The 23,828-nt window shown below is 43.2% G+C and overlaps 2 protein-coding genes across 7 annotated transcripts in view; one reads left to right on the top strand and one right to left on the bottom strand.

Annotated features, from left to right (window-relative positions):
* The window catches only part of LOC109425258 (neurexin 1), a 694,091-nt gene extending 689,054 nt beyond the window's left edge, over positions 1–5,037 (bottom strand). Inside the window, exon 1 of one of the 6 annotated variants that reach the window (XM_062846520.1) lies at positions 4,422–5,037. The gene's annotated coding sequence lies outside the window, so the exon portion shown is untranslated. The other 5 variants (XM_062846524.1, XM_062846523.1, XM_062846522.1 and 2 more) reach the window with 5 other exon arrangements.
* A 15,289-nt stretch (positions 5,038–20,326) lies between these two features.
* Positions 20,327–23,828, top strand: part of LOC109397798 (uncharacterized) — a 42,086-nt gene continuing 38,584 nt past the window's right edge. Inside the window, exons 1-2 of the mRNA XM_062859055.1 lie at positions 20,327–20,382; positions 20,952–21,313. Of these exons, the coding sequence (XP_062715039.1) occupies positions 20,327–20,382; positions 20,952–21,313 (418 nt within the window). The remainder of the gene's footprint in view (positions 20,383–20,951; positions 21,314–23,828) is intronic.

Below are 23,828 nucleotides of genomic sequence, written 5' to 3'. Positions count from 1 at the left end.
CCTTAAAACTATTCTTCAACCACGACGTCATTCAGGTGTTTCTTTTTTTTAACAAAGACAACATCAGAAACCAGAATTCCTCCAGAGATGCTTTCTGAAATTTGTCCAAAATCATGTTACTTGTACAGAGTTTCAAGATTTCCACAATAATTTCTCTATTTAGTTTTATAGACTTTTCTTAAACAATGTTTGAAAGTACTTTCAGAAATTACTATATGTATTCTTTTGTATTTCTTCAGGATTTTTTTTCCTGAGTGGCTTTAAAAATGCTTAAAGGAATTCCCACTGAATTTTTTTCTGGGAAATCATTTAGAGATTCTTCCAAAAATTCCAATGCATTTCCATTAGAAATACTTCCATCAAATTAATAAAAGTTATCTCTAAGACATTCTTTAAAAGTTCTTCCAGCAATTCGTCAAGAGATTTTTTGTGGAGAACGATTTTGTTTCATTTACATTCCAAGAATTTCTTCAAAGATTCCTGAAACAAATTCTTGGAACACCTCTGCATGAATTCGCAGTAAATGTGCATACCGTGTGGCAAGTACGAAAATACTCTATGCCCCAGGAAGTTAATGAAATTTCCTTTAATAATCGAGGCTGTCATCCTCAGCTTGATCATGCTGAATACCCATGCTTTTATAGCTGTGACTATATGGGCTCTTATAGAAGTCTTCCATAGTTCTTCCGTTCTTCGTTGAATTTGAATAGGTTTTTTTTCCTTAAAATTAACCGTAGTTTCTTTCTCGATTTTTTTAGAAGATGCTTAAAGACTCCATCCTGGAGCTTTACCGGAATTGCTTCCAGAGTTCCTTCCGGGGTTTCTCAAGCAGTTTTTTTTTTTTGTGGGGATTCTGCATGAGCACCTCCTGCGACATCTTTCCGAAAATTCTTCCAAAATTGCTTCAAATTTGCTTCACGGATTACTGACAGTGGTGCTTTGGGATAGCTTTTGAACTGTTTCTCCTGGAAATTTTGCAAGTCTTCTCTAGAAGTTTTTACAGGGATATATCTTCCATAGATTTTTTTCGGGATTATTCTTCGCGTTCCTTCTGGAATTTTCCTGATATTTCCTACCATAAGTTTTTTCCTCTGAGATAACTCAGTTTTTCCCGGGATTACTTCCGAAGCTCCTCTCAGAATATTTCCAACAGTTCTTTCCGGAATTACTCGGAGAATTTCAGCTGCATAGCTGTCGACTAATTTCCGAGGATGTCTTCCAAGGCATTCCGTTGGTTATCCCAGAAGTTATTTCGGGAAATCTCATGGGAACCCCGGCAAGTGCTCCGGAAGTTACTTATAGAGAAATCTCAGGTGGATCATGAATCTTGATAGGAACTACAAAAAAAAAATGCTGGAAAAGCGGAAGGGGCTATCTCAGTCTTCACCACCCACCATTCTTTTAAAACAGTCGTTACCAGTGCACAGGGATTTATACAAAATTAAAAATCTTAAATAACAACACGTATACCTGAAAAGCCACACAGAAGAGTATTCCTTATACAAATACTCCAAAAACGATAGACGGTAGACACTACGACCTTTGAAAAAGGCCAAATCCTCAGGCCGAAACGTCGGGAATGTAGATAAAAATAGTTCTTGATTTGAAGACTAAGAAAGCCATCCCCCATTCCATCAAGTTTCCAGTCGTAAATCCCCATAAGAAATCCTGAAAAAGCTTTTGAAAGAATTCGCGAGAAGAACTCCACAAGCAATCAGCAATATGACTCCTGAAAATCTCTAGAAAATTCTGGGAGAAGTTCCTGCAAGAAACCTTGAAAAACTCCTGTAAAACCTCGACAGGAATTACTCTGGAAGAAACCACTGGTAGAAACTATCTAGAAATATTGTGAAGAACTCCAGGTGGAGTCTTACAAGTAGCTCTAGGAAAGAAATCGGTCGAAACTGTTGTAGGAACTCTGGGAGAAATCCTGCAAAAATCTCTGACAGAAAATCCAGTAAGAGCTCTTTTGGTTCTTTCTGAAAAAAAAAACATTGTGGAACATCATTTAAGGGAATCCTGGGCAGAAATTCTTAAAGAAATTTCTCAACAGCCTCTCAGAAATATCCTGGAGAAACTCCTGTAGAGTTTCTGGTTTGAATACAGGGAGTAATCCTTCGAAGATTTAGTTGGGAATACGCAGGTGGAAAGTCGGGAGGGACGAAGAAAACTTCCGGAAGAAATCCTGCATGATATCCGGAAGAGTTCCAGACAAAATTCTGAATGGAATACAGGTCAAAATTTTCACAAAGCAATATATTGAAGAATTTTTAATGATGATCATGGAAAATTTCAGGAAGGGCCTGGGCTGAATATTCTAGCAATGATAAGTGATAAATATTCAGACAATAAAAAGGTAAAATTTCAAAAGAAAAACTTCAATAGATGGAATGACACATATTCCCCATTTTACTGGCATTTTACCAGATTTGCTGGTATGTCTGAAACATACTGGAAAAACTTGAAATTAGAAGGCATGAAATGTTTTTTTTTTTATTTATTCTTAACCACTTAACCTATTTTACAGCTCTTTTGTCCACTAGGGCACTACATGAGCGATTCCAATTGGCGGCTGCACTCACACTTTGTACAGCGCCTAAATGTGTTCTATTATATTCTTATTCTACTATATCGAGCTGGTTTGCCTCTGTGCTGCTTCATTTTTCTACCCTGTCCTTGGTAGAATGATGAGCACGATGATGAAATGATGTATGGCTGTTGTTCCTTTTCCAGTTCGATTGGGAGTCGTCCATTATGGGTTGCCGTTTGTCGATATTCAATTATCCGGGTCCGTTTGAGCTATGAGAGCTCAGAAGAGGGTCAAGTGCCAGCCGCTCTCGAGGGAAAGAGCAACTGACGAAGTGCCCGGGGCTGGGATCGAACCTATGACCATCCGCTTATGAAGCGAACGTGTAGCCACTGCACCTCGGGCCCCGGCCTAGCACACGAAATGTTGCTAATTGACAAATTGAGAGATGAAATTTATGAAAAAAATCGCGTTCTGGTGGGATTCGAACCCACGACTCCGTACTCGCTAGACCGGCGATTTAACCAACTAAGCCACAGAACAGGTAATGGTTCTGCGGAATAGAAAGCCAAGCTGACCCCTTAAATAACTTGTAGTCAGTGGGCACAAACGTGAGTGTGTTGTGGATTGGCAATATTGGCATCTTAGTCGAAACGAGAGATGAGTTTGTGAAATAGGAGTGTTCACGGTGTGGCTTCGGAGTCAGTTTGGTTTTCAATTCGGCAGAATCATTACTAGTTCTGTGGCTTAGTTGGTTAAAGCGCCGGTCTAGCGAATACAGAGTCTTGGGTTCGAATCCCCCCAAGAACGTGATTTTTTTTTCACAAATTTCATTTCTCAATTTGTCAATCAGCAACATTTCGTGCCTTCTAATTACAAGTTTTTCCAGTATGTTCAAATTTAGTGGCTTCCCCATGTTTTTGGCGATTTGTTCGACTCTCACTGTAGCACTATTTGTGATTGGATACTATCACTTTATATTACAGGAAAGGCACATAAAAACTTTTCAAAGTCAATCTGTCGATCAGCTTTCTGACGGCAATAATCATACGGACCATGAGCACTTGCAGTTTGTCTCTTCTCTCTGTCATAACTTTCACGAAACCATGTTTCCATCCCCGTACAAGTTGAACATTACAAACTCCCTCGGTATAGGCGCAGTTGTAGAAACTACAGCCGGGAGATTTTTTTGCAATCCTCGATACTATTTTCCGAATGAAAACATAGTATGTAGTACAATGGTGTGTAGTAGTAATAGTAGTAAGCAGACTTTGAGTGAGCTCCAAACCTTTCCGTGGTGTGCGTGAGATCCCTCCCCACCGCACTGAGTCCCGCCGAAAGCTCATCCACCACTCATGCCACTGAGCTTCACCCGTCACTCAACTTCGCCCACTCACACTCGCAAACGCACGCGAATAATGTCACATGAAATTTTCATTCTCATTCTTTTCTTCACCCACCACTCAGCAACAGAAGCAGCAGCAACCTACCTACTAACTACATAACTGAAAGCAGCAGAAGAAATCGATACGAAAAATCCTTGACAAGAAACGGACCACGGTTTTTTTTCGCGTTTTTTTTTTCTACGACACTATTCCGTCAATGCTAGAATGCTGGTTTTTGTGGTGAAATTGGGCTTTGTTACAATTGAAGGTGAAATTTTGAGCCTGTTTTCGAAGAGATGAAAATGTTCACTTCACTCGAGTATGATTGCTTTCAATTGAAAATTGATGTTTTCCGAGAATTTTTCGCTTTCCACACGCTTTCCGCGTGCAATTGTATTGGTTTTCCTTTCAATTCAATCATTCATCCGAACGAAGATTATGAATTTTTCAGATTCTACTCTTCCCCGTTTTTTCCATTGAGAAATTTTCAATCAGCAAATGATATTCACCTTTCACTGAAATTTTCACCTGCAGCTCAGTCGCTTTTGTGTCACGTAATCCGTTCTAGAAGGAGCCAAAAAATGCACGAAAATTCACTTTTCACTCAGTTGAGCAGCAATCCAGGAACTTTTTTTATCTCGATTTTATCCACATTTAGGTGCTTCACAGTGAACTCGTCGATCGGAAAAGGCTTTTAGTCGACACTTAACCACTTTGAAAACCATCAAATTGGCCATTTTCCAGGATCAAAACTTTCTCTGACTCACAAACCTGATTCTTCTTCCCCACTTCAGAACGGGATCCTTTATGGAAAAGGTTCACTCCAATTTTTGTTCTACTTCTCCTCTTCGACACGCACCAAATCCAGAGCAGATCACACCGAAATCCGACGTTTTCCGCGAATTTTCCCGCAAATGATCGTCTGTAATCCGACCGAACACGATTTACTTTGCAAGAGTCTTGCTGCTGCAGCAGCAACTCTTCCTCTTGGAAAGACTTCCTATCAATTCTCACCAGGGAAAAAAATCCACTTCTTCACGAAAATCAACCGGAGACGTCGTTCTTCATCGGGTTACAAAGCTCAACTGCAACGGCTTCTCAGCCGCAGGACTTGGACTCGGTCGAGTAAGAATCTTTTTCATCCATCGGTTCGTCCAGTTCCAGTCTCCAATCGACGGGAGTGAAAGCTCTGGCTTTCAACCGCCCACTGGTGAGAAAACTCTGGTGGATGCACTCACTCTCACACCCACCACCAACCGCTGCTGACACTCAGAGCGCCACCGCACACGCGGAGAAAGGAGTTGTTTTCGTTCGTAAATTTTCGGGATGCAGAACACCATGCGCGACGACGACGACGATGGCACGCGACGACGAGAGTGCATTGGAATGTGTCGTCGGTTGTCGGCTGTCGCGTGCATTCAGCAGTGGTCGGCGCCGCCATGCCATGCCGATGGCCATGTGCAGGACGAGAGAGAGAGTAGAAACCGACCACGAAGAGCTTTGTGCTCTCTGTTTTGGTCGCCGACGTTGTTCCACATTGCTTCGCGCGTGTGATAATAAGGAATGAATGGCGGTTACACAATAAAGGACGTGGATGGCAAAGATATAGGAGCGATTCGGCGCAGTTGGAGTTTTCCCACGGCGGGTGGAATGTGTGACGGAAAATGTGATGATTTCTACGCTTCAATCGCACTTGGTTTTCAATGGGGATTCAATGTGGGTTAGGTGGTTAAACTAACACAAGAGAACTGTGCAGACTGAGGAATACTCAAAGGAAGAAACCCGTTGACATTTCAGCTGCACGGAAAAATCTCCTTTCTCATTTGGAGGACACTTGAATCGGGAATGGTCAGTGCCGTGCCACTGACAATGTCATGATTTCAATTTGGCATTTGAATTTTTGCTAACATCATGCTTCCTAGCATGATATATCATTGACGTTCATTTGTTTCGGCGTCATTTTTAAGATTACCACAGGTTGGGCTGCAAAGTAATGAGTCGGCGACGTGCCGTCAATACAAATACATAGTTGTCCCATGTATTTTGATGATTATTACAATTTTGGTGCGCTCTATTTTTACCTATATTTTCATGAAATATAAAAAAAGCATACTTTGTTACAAGAATCAATGAAAAGCATGTGAAATCTAATTGTTCCATTTCTCACTGGCTCACAATTTGTTAGCCGCTATTTCGCTAGCCACTCACTTATTTGCTTAATAGTTCGTTGAATCACACACTGTACATGTTCGCATAGTAGACGTAACCATCGTTAAAAACGTCTGCATGCACAAGCTGTACATTTGTTCCCGATCGTCAGAACAAACACCGTTCTTTTAGTTGCAGACTTAGCAGCTACAAAGCTGTAATTTATTGATTTAATTTAGTTGGTTTTGTTGGGGTCGGTTAACAGTTCAGAGTAAAGTAATAACTTACAAATTCAGTATTTTTCGGTCACTTTCCTGGTCAGTAACCGGGGGAAAAGTGGGTTGTACAATCTATGGAAAATACATTATTGTTTCATTTCAGGTTATGAACTACGGACTCGACAATGATTATCAATTCTGATTTCTGTACAAAACGTACCTTGACGGACTAGACTTTTCCTTTACTGTGCGGTGCTGACTGTATTCTAACAAATAGTTTATTCTAACAAATAGTTTACAAACTTACTGCAAATTATCGAAATATTACACCACTATTCACTATTGACGCATGTCAACTAACTGTGCACTAGCAAAATCTGAATAAATCTGTCTGTCTTTGTTCGGTCGGATGCTGTCCGATTTGACAGTCCACTCGGCGGCAGCCGCTCAGTTGCGAGGGAACGGACGGTGGTTTCACTGTCGTTTCGCGGTCAACAGTGTTGCCGGTAACAACATTGTTGAAATATGAAAACTAACATTGACTATGCGAATATGGGCAGTGAATCATTCACTAGTTTACTCATTTATTCACACATTTACACATTTATCCACTCTCTCACAAATGAATATATAAACCCACTACATCTCTCTCTCACTATTCCACTATGGCACTCACTAAAAAGATCATTCACTAACTCATTACATCACTCACTAACTTGCTCATTTACTCAAAAACATACTCACTAACAGGCTTACTTTCTCATTAACTCACTAGCTCATTTGCTCACTCATGAGCTCTCCACATCATGTTCACTCACGCACTTACAAACTCACCCACTCATTTAACTTTAAACTCACTACATCACTCTCTCACTAACTCACTCATTTATCTACTCATTTATCCAGACATTCACTCACCAACGAGCTCATTTTATTTGAGTGGCTCACCAACTTGATAGCTAACTCACTGACTCACTTATTAACTCACAATATCACTCACTAATACACTGCTTCACTTACTCATTCATAGCAGAGTTGCGATAGGGTGGCATTGTTCCAAGGAAAAAGTGAAAAAATGACGCGTGTTTGGGGCAGTTGCGATGGTAATCTCCATCAGGTGGCATTTTCGAAGGATAAAGTGAAAAATGACGCGTGTTTGGGGCAGTTGCGATAAGGGTTCTCGATCAGGTGGCATTATTAGAAAAAAAAAAGTGAATTATGACGCGTGTTTGGGGCAGTTACGATGGGGATCTCGATTGGGTTGCATTGTTTGGTGGAAAAAACGAAAAGTGACGCGTGTTTGTGGCAGTTGCGATGAAAATCTCAGTCGCGTTGCATTGTTCGAAGAAAAAAGTGAAAAGTGACACGTGTTTGGAGCAGGTTCACATTCTCCTTCCTCGTGAAGTGATCAAAATGGATGCACACTTGGTATCAAACAGTATTACAGAAAATTGAAGGAATCAAGGAGTGGTTGCGGCCATCCGACGACATGTAACTGGGTGAGAGTTTTTTTTTCTTTACATACTGTAAACTGGGGTGTAGTTGATCATTGGGGTGAACCTGGTGATTCAATTACCCGCGGATATCGACTTTCAAGGAAGCAACCATTATATTTTAACCATTCGCAATCCAATGACGTAACATTAGAATGGAATGTCAATTTCCTTGAAAGTTGATATCCGTGGGTAATTGAGTGATCAGGTTCATCCCACTGATCAACTACACCCCAGTGTACGGTACTAGAAGAAGTTGGGCTAATTTCGCCAATGCGTTTTCATGAGGACTCCTGGAGTCTGTAATTAATCTATCTAAGCTTGAAAGTTTATTCTCTGTATACTCTAAGTTCAATACTGTGGAAAACGCGCGACTATGTTCGTGAGTCGGTCGGTTTTCTCGGTAGTGAGATGGGGACGCGAATATTGAATGCGAAATCAGAAGCGCGCGATAATTTTCGTGGGAAAGTCGGTTTTCACGATGATGGGCTTGTTAGGGGAATATCTGTAAATAAAAAGAAAATCGCGTTAAGTACTGTTCCTTTGAATTCCACTAAGAATTTGCATCCTTTGACAGATACGTATTTCGACCTCAACTGTAAGGTCGTCTTCAGTGTCTTGTACTTGACTCGACTGAAGAGATCCATCGCATTCAACACGTTTTATACAACTTGGGTAAAAATAATAGGTAACTTAATCTAGGTAGTTTTTTTTCCCGAGCATGCAAAAACTATATTACCCTTCACCATAGAATAGGTATTACCATAGAATAGGTAATAAAAAATTTTCTCCACCATCGAATAGGTACATTTTCCTCCAGCACAGGATAGGTAAACAAAGTTCATACATCACAGGTACATTATGAGACGCACGCCATACGAGAGTGCTTAGGGGGTAATAATTTGAAAAGCCACGAACTTCCATTGCCTTGATCCTTGTTTAACAGCGTGTTAGGTACCTGTTTGTATATCTCTAGACTCTCAGCAACGTCCAATTTCCAAGGTGAAGTTACATTTCGCAAAATCTGAATATCCTCTGAAGTTACAGGGTGGCCCTCCTCAAAGACATGTTCAGCAACTTTCGACCTGAAATCGTATTCCAAACCTCTACTCACTGTCCTCTGCGCCTTTCCTACCTCCGCCATATGTTCCCTGAATCTAACCTCCAAAGACCGTTTTGTTTGACCAACGTAGACCTTATCACAATGGGAGCAACTGATTTTGTAAACGCCAGCCTTGTTAAGGGTGTTAACCGGATCCTTTGTAGAGCCTAACGAAGTCTTCAACTGATTGCTTCTGCTAGAAAATACTAAATCGATCCCAAAAATTCTGAGCCTAGAACGTAAACTATTAGTGATGTGTTGATCGAAGGGGACTGATACTCGCTTCAAAGATTCTGAAATAGGGGTAAGAGTTGTTAGGGAACCTCGATATCGCAACCTCTCCTTTTTGTCGATGATGGCCTGAATTGTCCTCTCCTTGTATCCGTTGATTTTCGCTGTTTCGAATATATGAGTGAGTTCCTTATTCTTCCCGTCATCGCTTAGAGGTAGAGTCTACATTCGGTGAACCATGTGGTGAAAAGCTGCCATCTTATGTTGGAAGGAGTGATTCGACGAATAGGGGATGACACGCATGGTATTGGTAGGTTTTCTGTAAATCTCGAATTCGAACGATGAACTGTCTTCCCTCTTAACTAACGCCGTTCGCAATGCTGTTTTATTTTGTATGGCGAGTTTTAAAAATTTTAAAACTCGCCATACAAAATAAAACAGCATTGCGAACGGTCTAATAGATCCAAAAATGGAAGTTTTCCCTCCTTTTCTTCCTCGTGAGTGAACCTGATATCCTTATGCACATTGTTGATGACCTCTAGAACCTTAGATAAAGCTTCCCGTTTGATCACACTGAAAATATCGTCGACGTATCTCCACCATTTCTCCGGAAGTAAACCTTGCTCCTTTAGCTTGGTTTCTAAATTTGCCATGAAAAGCTCGCATAGAAATGGGGATAGGGGATTTCCAGCGCTTGAAAATTGAAGCGTTTTACCGCAGACGAATCAAAATTTGCTCTTCTTTGACTGGCGCTGTTCAACCCAAAGCGGTAGCAATATGCCTTCATTGGCTAACATGCTTCAGAAGCAAGTGGGAGCGGGAGCAATAAAAAATATGAGTGAGAGTGAGGGACGACGATTCAGCGCCGTGCGGCTCTCTGAATCTCTCTCTTCGCCGGTGTATACGGCAATGAATATACTTGATTTTTATCTCGTTATTACAGTGCAAATGACATAAACTCGAATTAAATCGATTATAATAGTCACGTCCATCATTCTCTTATGGACAAATTGATTGTTTTTACAAGTTTTGAGCAAAACATAAATCCACTGAATCATTTACGCATCTTCAGCCTCACCGCAGCAAGTGAGAAATAATCGTTACCAGTCGATATGCTTCACCAGCCAACCGACCGATGAGGAATAGTGGTCGCGATTGGTTCGGTTTCTCTTTGCTCCCTGTGCGTGTTCGTTCGTAGGGGTGGTTGGCGCTGATGACTGATCGTACCATTCATATTCACTGAATTTCAAGCACTGGGGATTTCCCATGGGGGCACCTTTGGTCTGCTTGTAGAACTGTCCACGGAATTGGAAGTAATTCTCATCCATGCACAGTCTAGCTAAACGTAAATAAGTCCTAACTTTTCCTTTCCAAGCTGCGTCAGACTTTTGGGGTAGTAACCAATCCTCGAGAAGGTTAAGTGCATCCTTTACAGGGACACTTGGGAATAGTGCTGCGACGTCGAAAGAAACCATAATCTCGTCCTCCTCGATGGTTCCTGATTCCAACAACTTTTGGGTGAACTCCTGAGTGTTTTTGGCCGAACTGGTGGGGAAGGGTTTTGGCATACTTTGGAACTCTTTGACTAACCATTTAGCCAATTTGTGGGTAGGGGATTGTTCGGCAATGAACACAAGAAATGTAGGCAAATGCACTGGACTGTATGACAGAGCAGTAGAGAACGGATGGGTTTCGGATAGGGAGAGAAAATCACTGGATCACTTTCACAACTTCACTACTTTATTCTCTAACTGCTATTTACACTTGGAATAATTTCACTACGCGTTGTCCAAGCCACGCGTACGCTTGTCACTTTATCACCTTTAAATTTGAACTGACTCGCTACTGGGAACGGGTCGCATATTTATACCCAAACATGTGGTATTCCAGAACCACGTGGAATATTCTACGCGCGCGTAGAACCCACGCGACGTGTGTAGAACAAACCATCATCGCGCTACCTACAGGGCGCCGATGACGAGAGTCGATGATGATGATCATGACGGTTGCGGCGGTGTGGTTCGCTGCTGCTCTCACGGCAGGATCTCACGGCACTCATTCTCTCGCTGCTGCTCGCTGATGTTCCGTCGGCTCGGGTGAGTGTGCGAGCCTCGTGACGATGCTTGGTGACGGTTCCGATGCGATGGTTGGAGTGGGTTGCGCAGCTTTGGATGCTGCTGCCCTTCTTGGGAGCGTATGTTCGCGAACAGGGATCCTTCTGCTGAAATAATCTCTCGCATCTCTTGACCGGGTTTGTGAATTTTAGGAAGACCTTTGATCCGCGGAAGAATGGGATTTGCTTCCTTCAAACGAGCTTCTCCGATGATGGGTTTACAGTCTTTCAGGGTCTTGTCTGTCAGCTTAAATAGTCCGGGTAGTGGGTCTACTCGTAGATGCCTGTATGGTCCTTCGTTTATCTTCTTCTCCATCTGTTCGTCGTAGTCCTTCTTGTCCATAATAACAACCGCGTTACCTTTGTCTGCCTTCATGTAGTATACTGGTTTCTTTTTAAGTTCCGTTACAATCCTTGTCTCGTCTGAATTCACCTTACTGTGCTGTCCTGTTTTGATGGCGTCTGCTACGATGTTAATCAGCGCACGCCATCGGAGCAGCTGTAGCACATCCTGGAGCGTGAAGAACTTGAGCAGCAAACATAATTGAGTAATCTTCGGATCGTAAGTTCAAATCCCAAAAACTACTAAAACTTGCAAAAAAAAATACCACCTCACATCAGCTGAAGGTGTGCAAAGACAATTAAGCGGGAACGTTGAGAGAGCGAGAAGCAGACGTAAAGTTATTTTTGTTTTGATTTGCTCAACGAGGCGTTACGCTTCTTTGACATTTTGGTACGACGTTCCTGAAGGTGCAGCACTGAAACAGCCCGTTATTTTGCCAAAGCCTGCAGTGGGGTAGCACTATAGGCGCATATGCGGTCAAAGAGCATTGAACGCCTTGTCGTAAAGACTACTACAATGCTGAATAAATGCTATTTTAAATGCTAACTGATTACCTAAGTGGACCTAACTGCCAGGAGAGAGTGGAAAGGAGTGAGCAGCGTATAAAAAAAGTCAAAATGTAGCTTAATTTCATGATTTCGTTATAATTCGGGCATGCTTTCTTGATTGGTTTTTACGAGGGTTACAAAAATGGGAATAAGGAATGGAAAATTATGCACTTTACCAGTTTCTCCTCCGTGGCTGATTGAGGTCCACTCACTGCGGGAACCATACCGAGTCGATGGTCGATATGCTCGGGCGGTACGGGAACTTCATATGGATGGGGCCCATCCTGGAAGGTGTCTGTCGTGGGGGCTTCAGGCGAGCACAGTCCGATCTCCGTTGCTCCGCCGTACGAGAAACTACCAGCGTGGAACCTGCCGGATCGGATATGGCTTGGGCCGGATACACTACCACACGTGGCTCCAAAAGGTGGCTTGAATCCAACGCAATCGTCACTTCACTCTCCTTAGTTTGGTCACACGGAAAACTACCAGCGTGGAACTTCAGAGACCAGAAGGGGCTTGGCTTGGGCCGGACCACTACCACACGTGGCTCCGAAAGGTTGCTTGGATCCAACGTAGTCTTCACTTCACTGGCTTTCGACTGGAGTATACGGCACAAACGCGACCGACGTTTTAGAGAATCGTCAGTACTATCCCTGGACACTTCGCGACCTCTGGCCGCGATGGTTTTACACGTTTTCACACCGTTCACCGGGGTACGAGGCACTCCCCACGTTGTACAATCTGCAGCACAATCGCGATGGCCGACTCTCAGCCTTTCTGTCGGTTCACTACGGTGAAAAAAAAGGATCAAAATAAAAAATTCGCTCTCGACTTGTTGCGGCGATCGTGGTTCACCTAATAGCTGCCAATCATATCGTTGCACCCAGTTTTGTTCATTCTTTGCTTCGTCGCCGGCGCCGTCGTAGGCGGCCACTAACGAAGCAGAAGGTAGTGGAAGTGCGTAACGGGAAGGAATGTAGGGATGTAAGTATGTCGCTGTTTCGATCTTTTTTTTTTTTGAAATTTCAATTTCTTAATTTGATTTCTTTCCTTTTTTTCAATTAAATTCATAGGATAAATTGTAAGAAGCTACGTAATTAAAAGATTAATGTAATAATAATAAGAAGAAAAAATAAAAAAATGTTTACAAATTATCTACAAAATCATTCTCTAATTTACTAATTTACCAATGTAAAAACAAAAGATTTTGGCTCAGTTATGCCCATGTGGCGCCCGAGTCTTCCAAATAAACAAACAAGTAAAAAAATATTAAAAATAAAAAAAAAAAACTCACTAATTTAATCGCAAACAAACTCACACACTCACTAATATGTTCACTTTCTCACTAAATCATTAGCGCATTTGCTCTACAATTTGCATCTGATTAATGCACTTCACAGCAAGGACGCAAGCGAATTAGCATCTACGAAATACACTCTTGTTGCCAACACGCTGTAAGAGCATACACCTAGAACAGTCTTGGAAGACCTCCGCAAGGAGAAACTAGCGCGGACGGAAAACTCGCCGAACTATGTGACAAAGAGACGCAGATCCTCATCATTAGATGAAAGGCCAGTAGAACACTCTACGCTAGCGAATGGCCGCCGCACAGACAAAAAGGCGAAGGCAACATCGAGACCCAAGTGGGAGACTGTCTGTTTGGCAAAGCAAAACAGACAAACGTAGTCGAGAGACCGAACTCTATTAGGAGAAGCGTCAAGAGAAAAGGGTGAAGCGATTCTGATGAAGATCAGTGAGCCCGGCTACCTACGTGCCATAAAAATGGCTCCGGAGCTGAAGGGCTTCGGTGCGGACGTACACAAAGTCAGGCGTACACGTTCGAGAGAAATAGTATTCAAACTGAAAAAGGACTTGAAGAACAGGAGCTCTTCGTATAAGGAGCTTACAAAGATGTGTAGAGTTACGTAAATAGTTATGAGAGTGGCCTTTGGTCTAGTGTAGCAATGCTAATGACAGCGACGGCAATAGCAAACGAAAGAACACGGAACACATAATCAGTGTGTGCTCGCGCTGTATATGACGAGCGAGGTTTTTTGGTGGTGTTGTACTTTTTACAACAGCGCGCTTCCTGAAGGGATAATGCCTGAGTAGTTGAGTAGAGTAGCCGCCTTGTAAACCCCAGAGGTTGGAGCCTGCTGGAGGCACCGAACATAGTTTTAGTCAACGAAGGATCCACAAACACCTGCAGAAGAGATGGCAGAGAATTTCACATCGATGTAACGTTCTGTAGTCCGGCACTAGCGAGAAGCACGAATTGTAGAGTTTGTGAAGACTATACCCATAGCGAACACTAAGGGATCTGTTATCGGCTAGGAGAACTGCTACAGACGAGCACGTGTGGATATTTACAAAGAGCAGAAGTGGAGGACAGATGCTTTATATAAGGAGATGCTCAAAGCGACCATTCTTCGCTACAGTATCGACTACAACAACAGCAGGCAGTGAATAGAAGAAGAGGCGGCTAGGCCAAGGCCAAGCCCTTGCAGGTGGAAGACATCATACTTCGACGAAGGGCGCTCCGCGCCGTGAGTGAAATCTACTTGGTTCAGACAGCAACGAGCTGATAGCGGTGCTCTCGCGTGCGTGCGACGTGATCAGGCTTAGGTGAGTCCACCCTAGAAATGGGAGGCCACTGGCTTACTGGTAGACTCAAGCGATTGCGGACCTGTTCCGCACCTGCCCATGGGCTAGGCGGCGGATGCAGCGAGCACGATCAGAGTGAAACGAACGGCGGATGGTGTTCACCGCTGTAAAACCCGCGCTGAAGACCGAGACAAGGGCAAGCAAAAAGGCCTACTTCGAGGGTCTCTGTCAGAGTCTGAATGCGAATCCGTGGGAGGTGGAACATACGGAGTAATCTCCAGAGATGTTGGAAGAGATCATCGAGGGCCTTTTTCCGCGTCATGATCCTAGTCCTTGGCCTCCTTTAGTAGGACAGCTGGGGACTGGGGCTGACAATTAAGAGAGGGTCACCGATGTGGAGCTTGTAGGGATAGCAAAGTCCCTTAGCGTAAGTAAGGCCCCAGGTCCGGACGGAGATCCGAACCTGGCCTTAAAAGTAGCTATTGCAGAGGCTCCCGAGATGTTCAGGTCTGCTATGCAGAAAGGCTTGGACGAGGGAGTTTTCCCAGATGTTTGGAAAGGGCAGAGCGTGGTTCTTTTACCAAAGGCGGGGAAACCACCCGGAGACCCGTCGGCATATAGAGCGATATGCTTGATCAACACTTCGGGGAAGAAGCTCGAAAAGATCATCCTCAATAGAATGTTGAGGCACACTGGGGATGTAAATGGTCTCTCGAGTAGCCAGCACGGCTTTCGGAAGGGGAGGTCCACCGTAGACGCTATCTTGTCGATTAGGGGCTGTCCATAAACCACGTGGCCATAGGGGGGGGGGGGTGTTCCGCCAATGACCATTTTGTATGGACAAATAAAAAAATTTGTATGGACAAATGACCACGCGGGGGGGGGGGGGTTGAAAAGTCCCAAAAAAATGACCACGTGGTTTATGGACAGCCCCTTACAAAAACCGCCAAGAAAGCACTCGAACCTAAGAGGAGGAGAATTCGTTTCTTTGCGGTAGTGACTCTGAATATAAGAAATGCGTTTAATAGCGCTAGCTGGTCTGCTATTGCCAATGCGCTCTTGCGTCTGTACCTGTACAAGATTCTCGGAAGTTACTTTCAGAATCGAGTACTAGTTTACGACACAGAGCTTTCACATAACCTCAGGAGTCCCACAAGGTTCCATCCTGGTTCCGGTGTTATGGAATGTCATGTACGACGAGGTGTTGAGGTTGGAGTACCCAGTGGGAGTGGAGATTGTCGGATTTGCCGACGACATTACGCTAGAAGTCTAAGGTGAAACGATCGAGGAGGTGAAGTTGACTACTGACCACTCGATCAAGGTTGTGGAGGCGGGGATGCGATCCAGGAAACTGGAGCTAGCTCACCACAAGACAGAGGTGACGGTTGTTAACAACCTGAAGTCGGAGCAGCAGACGGAGAGCAGTGTAGGAGAGTGCACTATCCTGTCGAAACGCTCCGTCAAACACTTGGGCGTGATGATCGACGATAAGCTTACTTTCGGTAGCCACGTCAATTATGCCTGTAAAAGAGCCTTCACAGCTATTGCGGCACTGTCCCGGATGATGTCCAATAGCTCTGCGGTGTACGCCAGTAAGCGCAAGCTTCTGGCTAGTGTTGCTACGTCCATATTTAGGTATGGCGGCCCGGCGTGGGGCACCGCGCTAAGTACTGAATGCTACCGACGGAAGCTGGAAAGTACTTACAGGCTTATGTGCTTGAGGGTTGCGAGCGCGTACCGTACCGTGTCACACGACGCTCTCTGCGTCATTCCTGGTATGGTGCCTATCAGCATTATTATCAGTGAGGACATGGATTGCTTCGAAATGCGCGGCACAAGAGGCATACGCAGGACTGCCAGGATGGCCTCCATGGTCCAATGGCAGCGCACGTGGGACAGTTCCACCAAAGGAAGGTGGACCCATAGGTTGATACCGAGGGTAGATAGTTGGATGAATAGGCGCCATGTGGAAGTTACATTCCACCTGACACAGGTCCTTACAGGTCATGGTTGCTTCCGACAGTATCTACACCGTTTCGGGCATACGGGTTCTCCAGAATGCCCTGTTTATGCTGGTTTAGAGGAAACGGCGGAACACGTTTTGATCGTGTGCCCGCGTTTTCGCAAAATGCGTGACCGCATGCTTGCCACATGCGGGGACAATCTTGTCCAGATGATGTGTAGGACTGAGTTTGGCTGGAATGCTATCACCTACATGGTCTTGGAGCTATAGAGGAGGTGGCGCGTGGACTCGGGAAATGGCTAGTTCAGATGCGGTACAAGAGATAGATCAGGGGTTCGGAATCGTCTTCGTAGGTCATACCGGTGCGCTGCGGTCGAAATCGACCCTTACAACGATTAAGTGGCCGCGGAAAGGAAGTCCTTGTAGCGTTGCTGTCGTGACGTCGGTCTACTGGGTTGAATCTGAGCCCGTGGTTGGAATGGACTCGCCGGTAAGGGCCGGGGCAGGTAGAGATCCTACTGTCAGCAACCTTCTGGTGCAGCTGATAGGGCATGAAGGGTAGTGATACCCTTACCTTCAGCAGGTGAGATCTGGTTGCATGTAGGCATCAGTCAGATAGGCGCGGGTGTTGGGTTGACCCTGCCCGCCTTCCAAGAACGAAGGGAGTGGAGAGGACCACTCGGGAAACTGGCTAAGCGCCAATATGCTGCCGTCCCAAGTAACACAGCTAGTTATATAATAGTAAAATATTCACGTTTAAGACATACTCTGATGTTTTATCCATGTATTTTTGACTTAATATCGAATTCTTATATAATCAAAACAGCGCAAAAAATGGCGGCTTATACAACATCTTGGAAGTTAGATAAGATGTTTTCCAGTACACATATATAACTAAAATGACGTCAAAATATGTTCCATCTAAACCTGATATGTTATTAACAAATCAATTTGTCATAAAAGAAACCTGTAAAATGCGTGTTTAATACAATCGCACACGAAGTTGAAATATAGCTATGTTTGAGTTATTTAGCTAGTAGAATACATTCATGTAACATGTTTTAGCCATGCAAGTTAAAGCTGTGTTTTTATCGACTATATAACTTGCAGAAATCATTTATAATACAAACTATTAAGATACGTACTATCCAAAGCAAAGCAATTTGTCAAAAACGAAGGAAAATAAAAATATATAGCAAATTAACTAGTAAATTTATTTATCCGCTATATGATCCGCTCCATCCTTCAAATTAATATGGTTGGTGATGAAGCCAAAGGTTTTATAAGATTATTTTCGGACATCAAGATATGAAAATTGTTACACTCACTAATGGTAATGCTCATTGCCGTTCAAAATTTATTGTGAACGTTCTGATTTTACTCGCTCATTTTTTAAGCGCCATTCCGTTGAATCGAATAATGTTTCGTGAATTCATCGAGGGCTCCATCAAGTTTGTGACATTAAATGACAAAATTTTTTTGTTAATCCCCAGGCAAAAACAATATGGCAGGTTCCTCTTGAAGCTTACACTTCCGTACGAAAATATTGGGAACAGTTTATGGTTTGACCATGCTTGAAAGTAAGCCGAAAATTCATAATTGAATATGTCACAAATAAGATGCTAGTATTTTTAAGTGAAAAAACAATGTCAAGAGAAAAAAAATATTCACTTTAATTTCGTGTACTGATTTGTGTATTAATATTTTTATTTGGCACTGTCATTTGGTTAATTTGTCTATGAGATTTGAATACAAGTTAAAATGACGTTTAAAAACGTCGTGAAAACAACTGTATAATAAACTGTAGAAGGTATTGTTATAGTGTTTTCAATACATGTTGATAACATCTTTTAAACAGTGCTCACACATTAGCTATGATAATGTATTGCGACGATCACAAATACAACACGTGAATAACTCAAATATAACATGTTTCTTCGCTGGACCTCATCTGTCAAAACATCAAAACATTGTTTTTAGTTTGTTTTGTGGACGGCCCAGCAGATCGTCGGAATTTCCTACGATTCTCATTCCACCACACCTACAGTGACCAGCCTGTGGGGGAATATCTAATTCGCCGTTGCAAGGTTCGCACAGCCCCGGCGGGTGTAGCTACGGTGTGCAACAAATTGGCCAGCAGCTCGGTGTGAAGGAAAACGCTGCAACACATCGCGGAAACGAGATGTCGTTGAAGATTAAACCCGCTGGTGGTTCCGTTCGTCATCGGCCGTGTCGGCACAATTCCAAGATAGAAGATATGGGTTCATATTGAATGACCAGAACAGTTGAGTCCTCACCCCTTCGGGTATGAGGAATATTCAGCACCGGATATAACTTAATCCGCGAATCCGTTGCTACTAGAAAATGGTGAAGAGTGCTGCTAGAAGAGTGGTGGTAAGTAAAAGTATTGACCGTTTTTAAGACGGAGGATTTTACCATGAGACCAACACGATGTACATGGTAGTTTTGGTGATATCGAGACATTTATGAAACATAAATACAGAAGATTAAAGTTTTGCGATTGCTGGGATCTTCGGGGAACTCAACTGGACACTCGGGGTTAGTTCCCTTGCCTAGCTAGTGATATTTTTTTCATTTTTTTCAATATCATTATTGTGATAGCTTCTGTACATGATGCTCTATTAATGTTATGCAATTGTTAAAATAACTCGTTTCGATCTTGGTAAATCCGATAATATTTGGTTTCTATTAATTATCGATCAACTTAGCTAGAGCTTCTTTATAACACAAGTTGTATTGTTATGCATTTATATTACACTTATATAACATCTTTTATTTTTTTCATTTTTGAAGATGTTTTCTGTGTTACTTGGGGTGATGGACTCTCCAGAGCGAGTAATCGATGTTCGTTGCTGCAGGCTACGCATCTAACCTTGAGGGTGCGATGTGCACTAGCCCCTGTCTGAAGAAATGCCTTCTTGGTGGTTCCGGAGAGTCGAAGGGTTTGGCGAGCATAGGAATGGGTTTAGTGGGTCGAGGAAAGAGTAGTCCTGGCTTTTACTTTTCTTGTAGAAGACGACCCTAACCCCACACTACCCGGACCATCCTGTTCGGGTGTCTGTTGAGCAGATTTTCCCCCAAAAGTTAAAAAAAAGCTAAGCATAACGCATTTACTAGCATCAAAATAGCACACTTTAACCGAGCAATAAGCAAACATAGTTGTAGTATATAAGAGTAAGCACTAAATAAAATAATGAAATTGATTTACTCACCAATCATTGTTATTCCAATGAACTGCAACCCTCGAGATGAAAACGAATTTGGAACAAAACAAAACAAAATACTTTTGACGTTTCTCGGATTGCTGCGATCGAAAGCATTGAGCGATCTCAAAAAGTAAATCGACTACGATTTCTGTGGAACGTGTATAGAATATTAGTGTGGATCTTAAAATGAGCTTTTGTGGAATATTTGTGTGGATCTTAAAATGAGCTTTTGTGGGAACGGATGATCTTTTGTGTGTGCGTGAGAGTCTTGCGTTCCGACAAAAATGGATAAGGATGATTCGGAGTTGAAAGCATTTGAATGTATGCGTAAGCAAATGATAGGTACAGGATTGGTGAAAAACGGGGATTCAGAAAACTAACTTCGAAGCTATCGGACGTGCTGCAGATTTGTTCCGGGAAGAAAATGGACGGCGAAGAGATTTTCGGTCACCACAATGGCGGAGTCAACGCTCCCGCGAAGTAAGTATAGATTTATTTTGGAATTTACTGATGTAACGAGGTGTGCGGAATAATTAACTTAATTAAATAATTAGCAAAAGCAATGGAAAGTGTTTCGAGCGGTGGTGAGTAGACTGGAATAGATTTACCAGTACGCTCATCATGACGCAGGCCAAGAATTGTAAAAAAGTGGTGTTGAGTAGGCTGGTTGTGTTGAACCAGTAGGCTCAACATGTCATTAAAAGTGGTGGTGAGTAGGCTGGAATTGATTTTCCAGTAGGCTCATCATGACACAGGCCAAGAATGAATAAAAAGTGGTGTTGAGTAGGCTGGTTAAGTTAAACCAGTAGGCTCAACCTGGCACTGAAAAGTGGTGGTGAGTAGGCTGGAATTTATTTTCCAGTAGGCTCATCATGACACAAGCCAAAAATTGCTTCGGAGGTTTTAAGCAGACGTTTTAGGTTTTATCGCTAGAAGGCGTAACACAACGCATACTAGTTTAATGATAGTCAGCAATGAGAAATTCGTAAATTTTAATAATTGAATGAATTGAAGGAAACCAGTTTAAAGAACCGTTATTTTCGTTCTAGGAAATCGACTTCGAAGAAAAAGAAGCAATTGGAAGGATCGGCTGATCGGATCGGATCTGATCAAACGGGAATACCGAAGAAGAAAAGCAAGAAGAATGTTGCACACGAAGTCCAACGTTCGAAAATCGCGTCACACACTGCTGACTCGGCTCCAGGAAAACTGGAAGCCCTGAAGAAGAAGAGTAAGAAGGCAAAGCAGCAGGAATCCCATGATATGAGGACAATGGCGAAGGAACTGGAAGCTGAAAAATCTTTGACTGCCGAGCTGCGTAATGAACTGGAGAAAATTCGCAAGGAGAAAGAGCAACTTGAAACTCTAGCCAGGCCAACATCTACGTCTACCAACGAGGTGCAAAACCAGAGTATGAGCAGTCTGGGTGAACACTTCAGGCCCCACAGCACTCAACGGATGACTTCAGCTTCGCTCGAGGACTCGCGGTTTATGTCGTCTATAAACCAATTGTCCATTTCTTCCGTTAATGTACCAGAATGCAAACCCCTCGGTGATGATGGAGAGATACATCGATATGCATTCGAGCAATGGAAGGATTTGCTGCACCCAAAACAAAGCACGCATATTTTAGGAGGAAACGCGCACGCTGCAAGCGCAAAAGTAGCTTGTCGGCGGTAGAAGCACTTTTCCGCGCTTATTTGATGGTGCGCCTGCGCGCACAAAAATTCGAGTAGTATTTTTGACCACACATTGACAAGCTGCAATGTGTGGGTGTCATCGGTTGCTACGTTGCTGTGAATGTATTGGTGTTCACATACTTTCGCGTCACCAATACATGCAAAACGTGCATCTGTATTGGTTGGGAAAAATGTTGAGAATGTGTGGGTGTCCTACCGTGATCGGTGGTTTGTTTTCGTTCCGATCGAACGATGGACACGGGTGCGATTATCGGTCCTCGTAGGCGAACGGCATTGCGGATTCTTTGCCGTTTATGAGACATTTGGGAAAGTTCGTCTCCCCATTTCGCTCCCATTATCCCATTCAGTTCAAACCTGTGACAGCAAGATGAGCGAACCAAACAATGATACGACAGAAGGGGTGGCGGGTGGGCGCCTGTAGCAGTCGGATGCGATGCAGAAAGGTACCGGCGTAACGGGCTCAGACGCACCGCGATGACAGCAGCAGGAAACAGCGGTGTTGGTACTTTTCGTCGTTTGCAACTACTTATTAGTACTATAATAAATATGAATATGATAGACGTTAAAACAAAATTCCTTCGGCAACTCGGACAATATTTTATTTAAAATTTATCGGCAAACTTTATTATATTCTTTAAGAAGTTTATTAAAAAATTTTCGAAATCTTTTTTTGGTTTTTACTTTATGTAAGGTATTTTAACTAAATGTTCATTATACGCTCAAATCTATTTTTGGGAAATTTCTTTGGCATTTCTTTGTCAATTATTAAGGAAATGTCTGCGGTAGTGTTTTGAGGAATTATTCGTAGTTCCTTATATAAGTTTCTTTGGCAAATAATTAAATTATTGCTACAGCAATATACTGGCAGTTTAGTCAGCGTTTCTCAAGGGTTCCTTCAGGAATTTCTCCAAGGATTTCTCCAGGAATTTCTCCAGGGCTACTTCCAGGGTTTCCTCCAGGAATTTCTCCAGGAATTCCTCTAGGAATTTCTTCAGGGATTCCGCCAAGAATTTCTCCAGGGGTTCCTCCAGCAATTTCTCCAGAAATTCCTCCAGAAATTTCTACAAGGGTTCCTCCAGTATTTCTCCAGGGATTACTCCAGGAATTTCTCCAGGAATTCCTCCAGGAATTTCTCCAGGGATTCCTCTAGTATTTCTCCAGGAGTTCCTCCAGAAATTTCTTCAGGGATTCCGCCAGGAATTTCTCCAGTGGTTCCTCCAGTAATTTCTCCAGGGGTTCCTCCAGGAACTTGTCCAGGGATTCCTCCGGTATTTCTCCAGGAATTCCTCCAAGAATGTCCCTCAGGGATTCCTCCGGAAATTTCTACAGGGATTCCTCCAGCAATTTCTTCAGGGATTCCTCTAGTATTTCTCCAGGAATTCCTCAAGGAATTTCTTCAGGGATTCCGCCAGGAATTTCTCCAGAGGTTCCTCCAGTAATTTCTCCAGAGATTCATGCAGTAATTTCTACAGGGATTCTTCCAGAAATTTCTACAGGGATTCCTTCAGTATTTCTCCAGAAATTCCTCCAGGAATTTCCTCAGGTATTCCGCCAGGAATATCTCCAGGGGTTCCTCCAGAATTTTCTCCAGGGATTCCACCAGAAATTTCTTCAGGGAGTCCTCCAGTATTTCTCCAGGAATTCCTCCAGGAATTTCTTCAGGGATTCCGTCAGGAATTTCTCCAGTGGTTCTTCCAGTAATTTCTCCAGGGATTCCTCCAGTATTTCTCCAGGAGTTCGTCCAGAAATTTCTCCAGTGGTTCCTCCAGTAATTTCTCCAGGAATTTCTTCAGGGATTCCTCCAGGAATTTCTCCAGGAATTCCTCCAGGAATTTCTCCAGGGATTCTTCCAGAATTTCTCCAGGAGTTCCTCCAGAAATTTCTTCAGGGATTCCGCCAGGAATTTCTCCAGTGGTTCCTCCAGTAATTTCTCCATGAATTTCTCCAGGGATTCCTCCAGGAATTTCTCCAGGGATTCCTCCAGGAATTTCTCCAGGGATTCCTCCAGGAATTTCTCCAGGAATTCCTCCAGAAATTTCCCTCAGGGATTCCGCCAGAAATTTCTCCAGGGATTCCTCCAGGAATTTCTCCAGGGATTCCTCCAGTATTTCTCCAGGAGTTCCTCCAGAAATTTCTTCAGGGATTCCTCCAGGAATTTCTCCAGTGGTTCCTCCAGTAATTTCTCCATGAATTTCTCCAGGGATTCCTCCAGGAATTTCTCCAGGG

The sequence above is a fragment of the Aedes albopictus genome, chromosome 1 (genome assembly GCF_035046485.1).
Source record: "Aedes albopictus strain Foshan chromosome 1, AalbF5, whole genome shotgun sequence".
NCBI classification, from domain to species: domain Eukaryota; kingdom Metazoa; phylum Arthropoda; class Insecta; order Diptera; family Culicidae; genus Aedes; species Aedes albopictus.
Note: the sequence above shows the minus strand (reverse complement) of the source record. Positions and strands in the feature narration are given on the sequence as shown.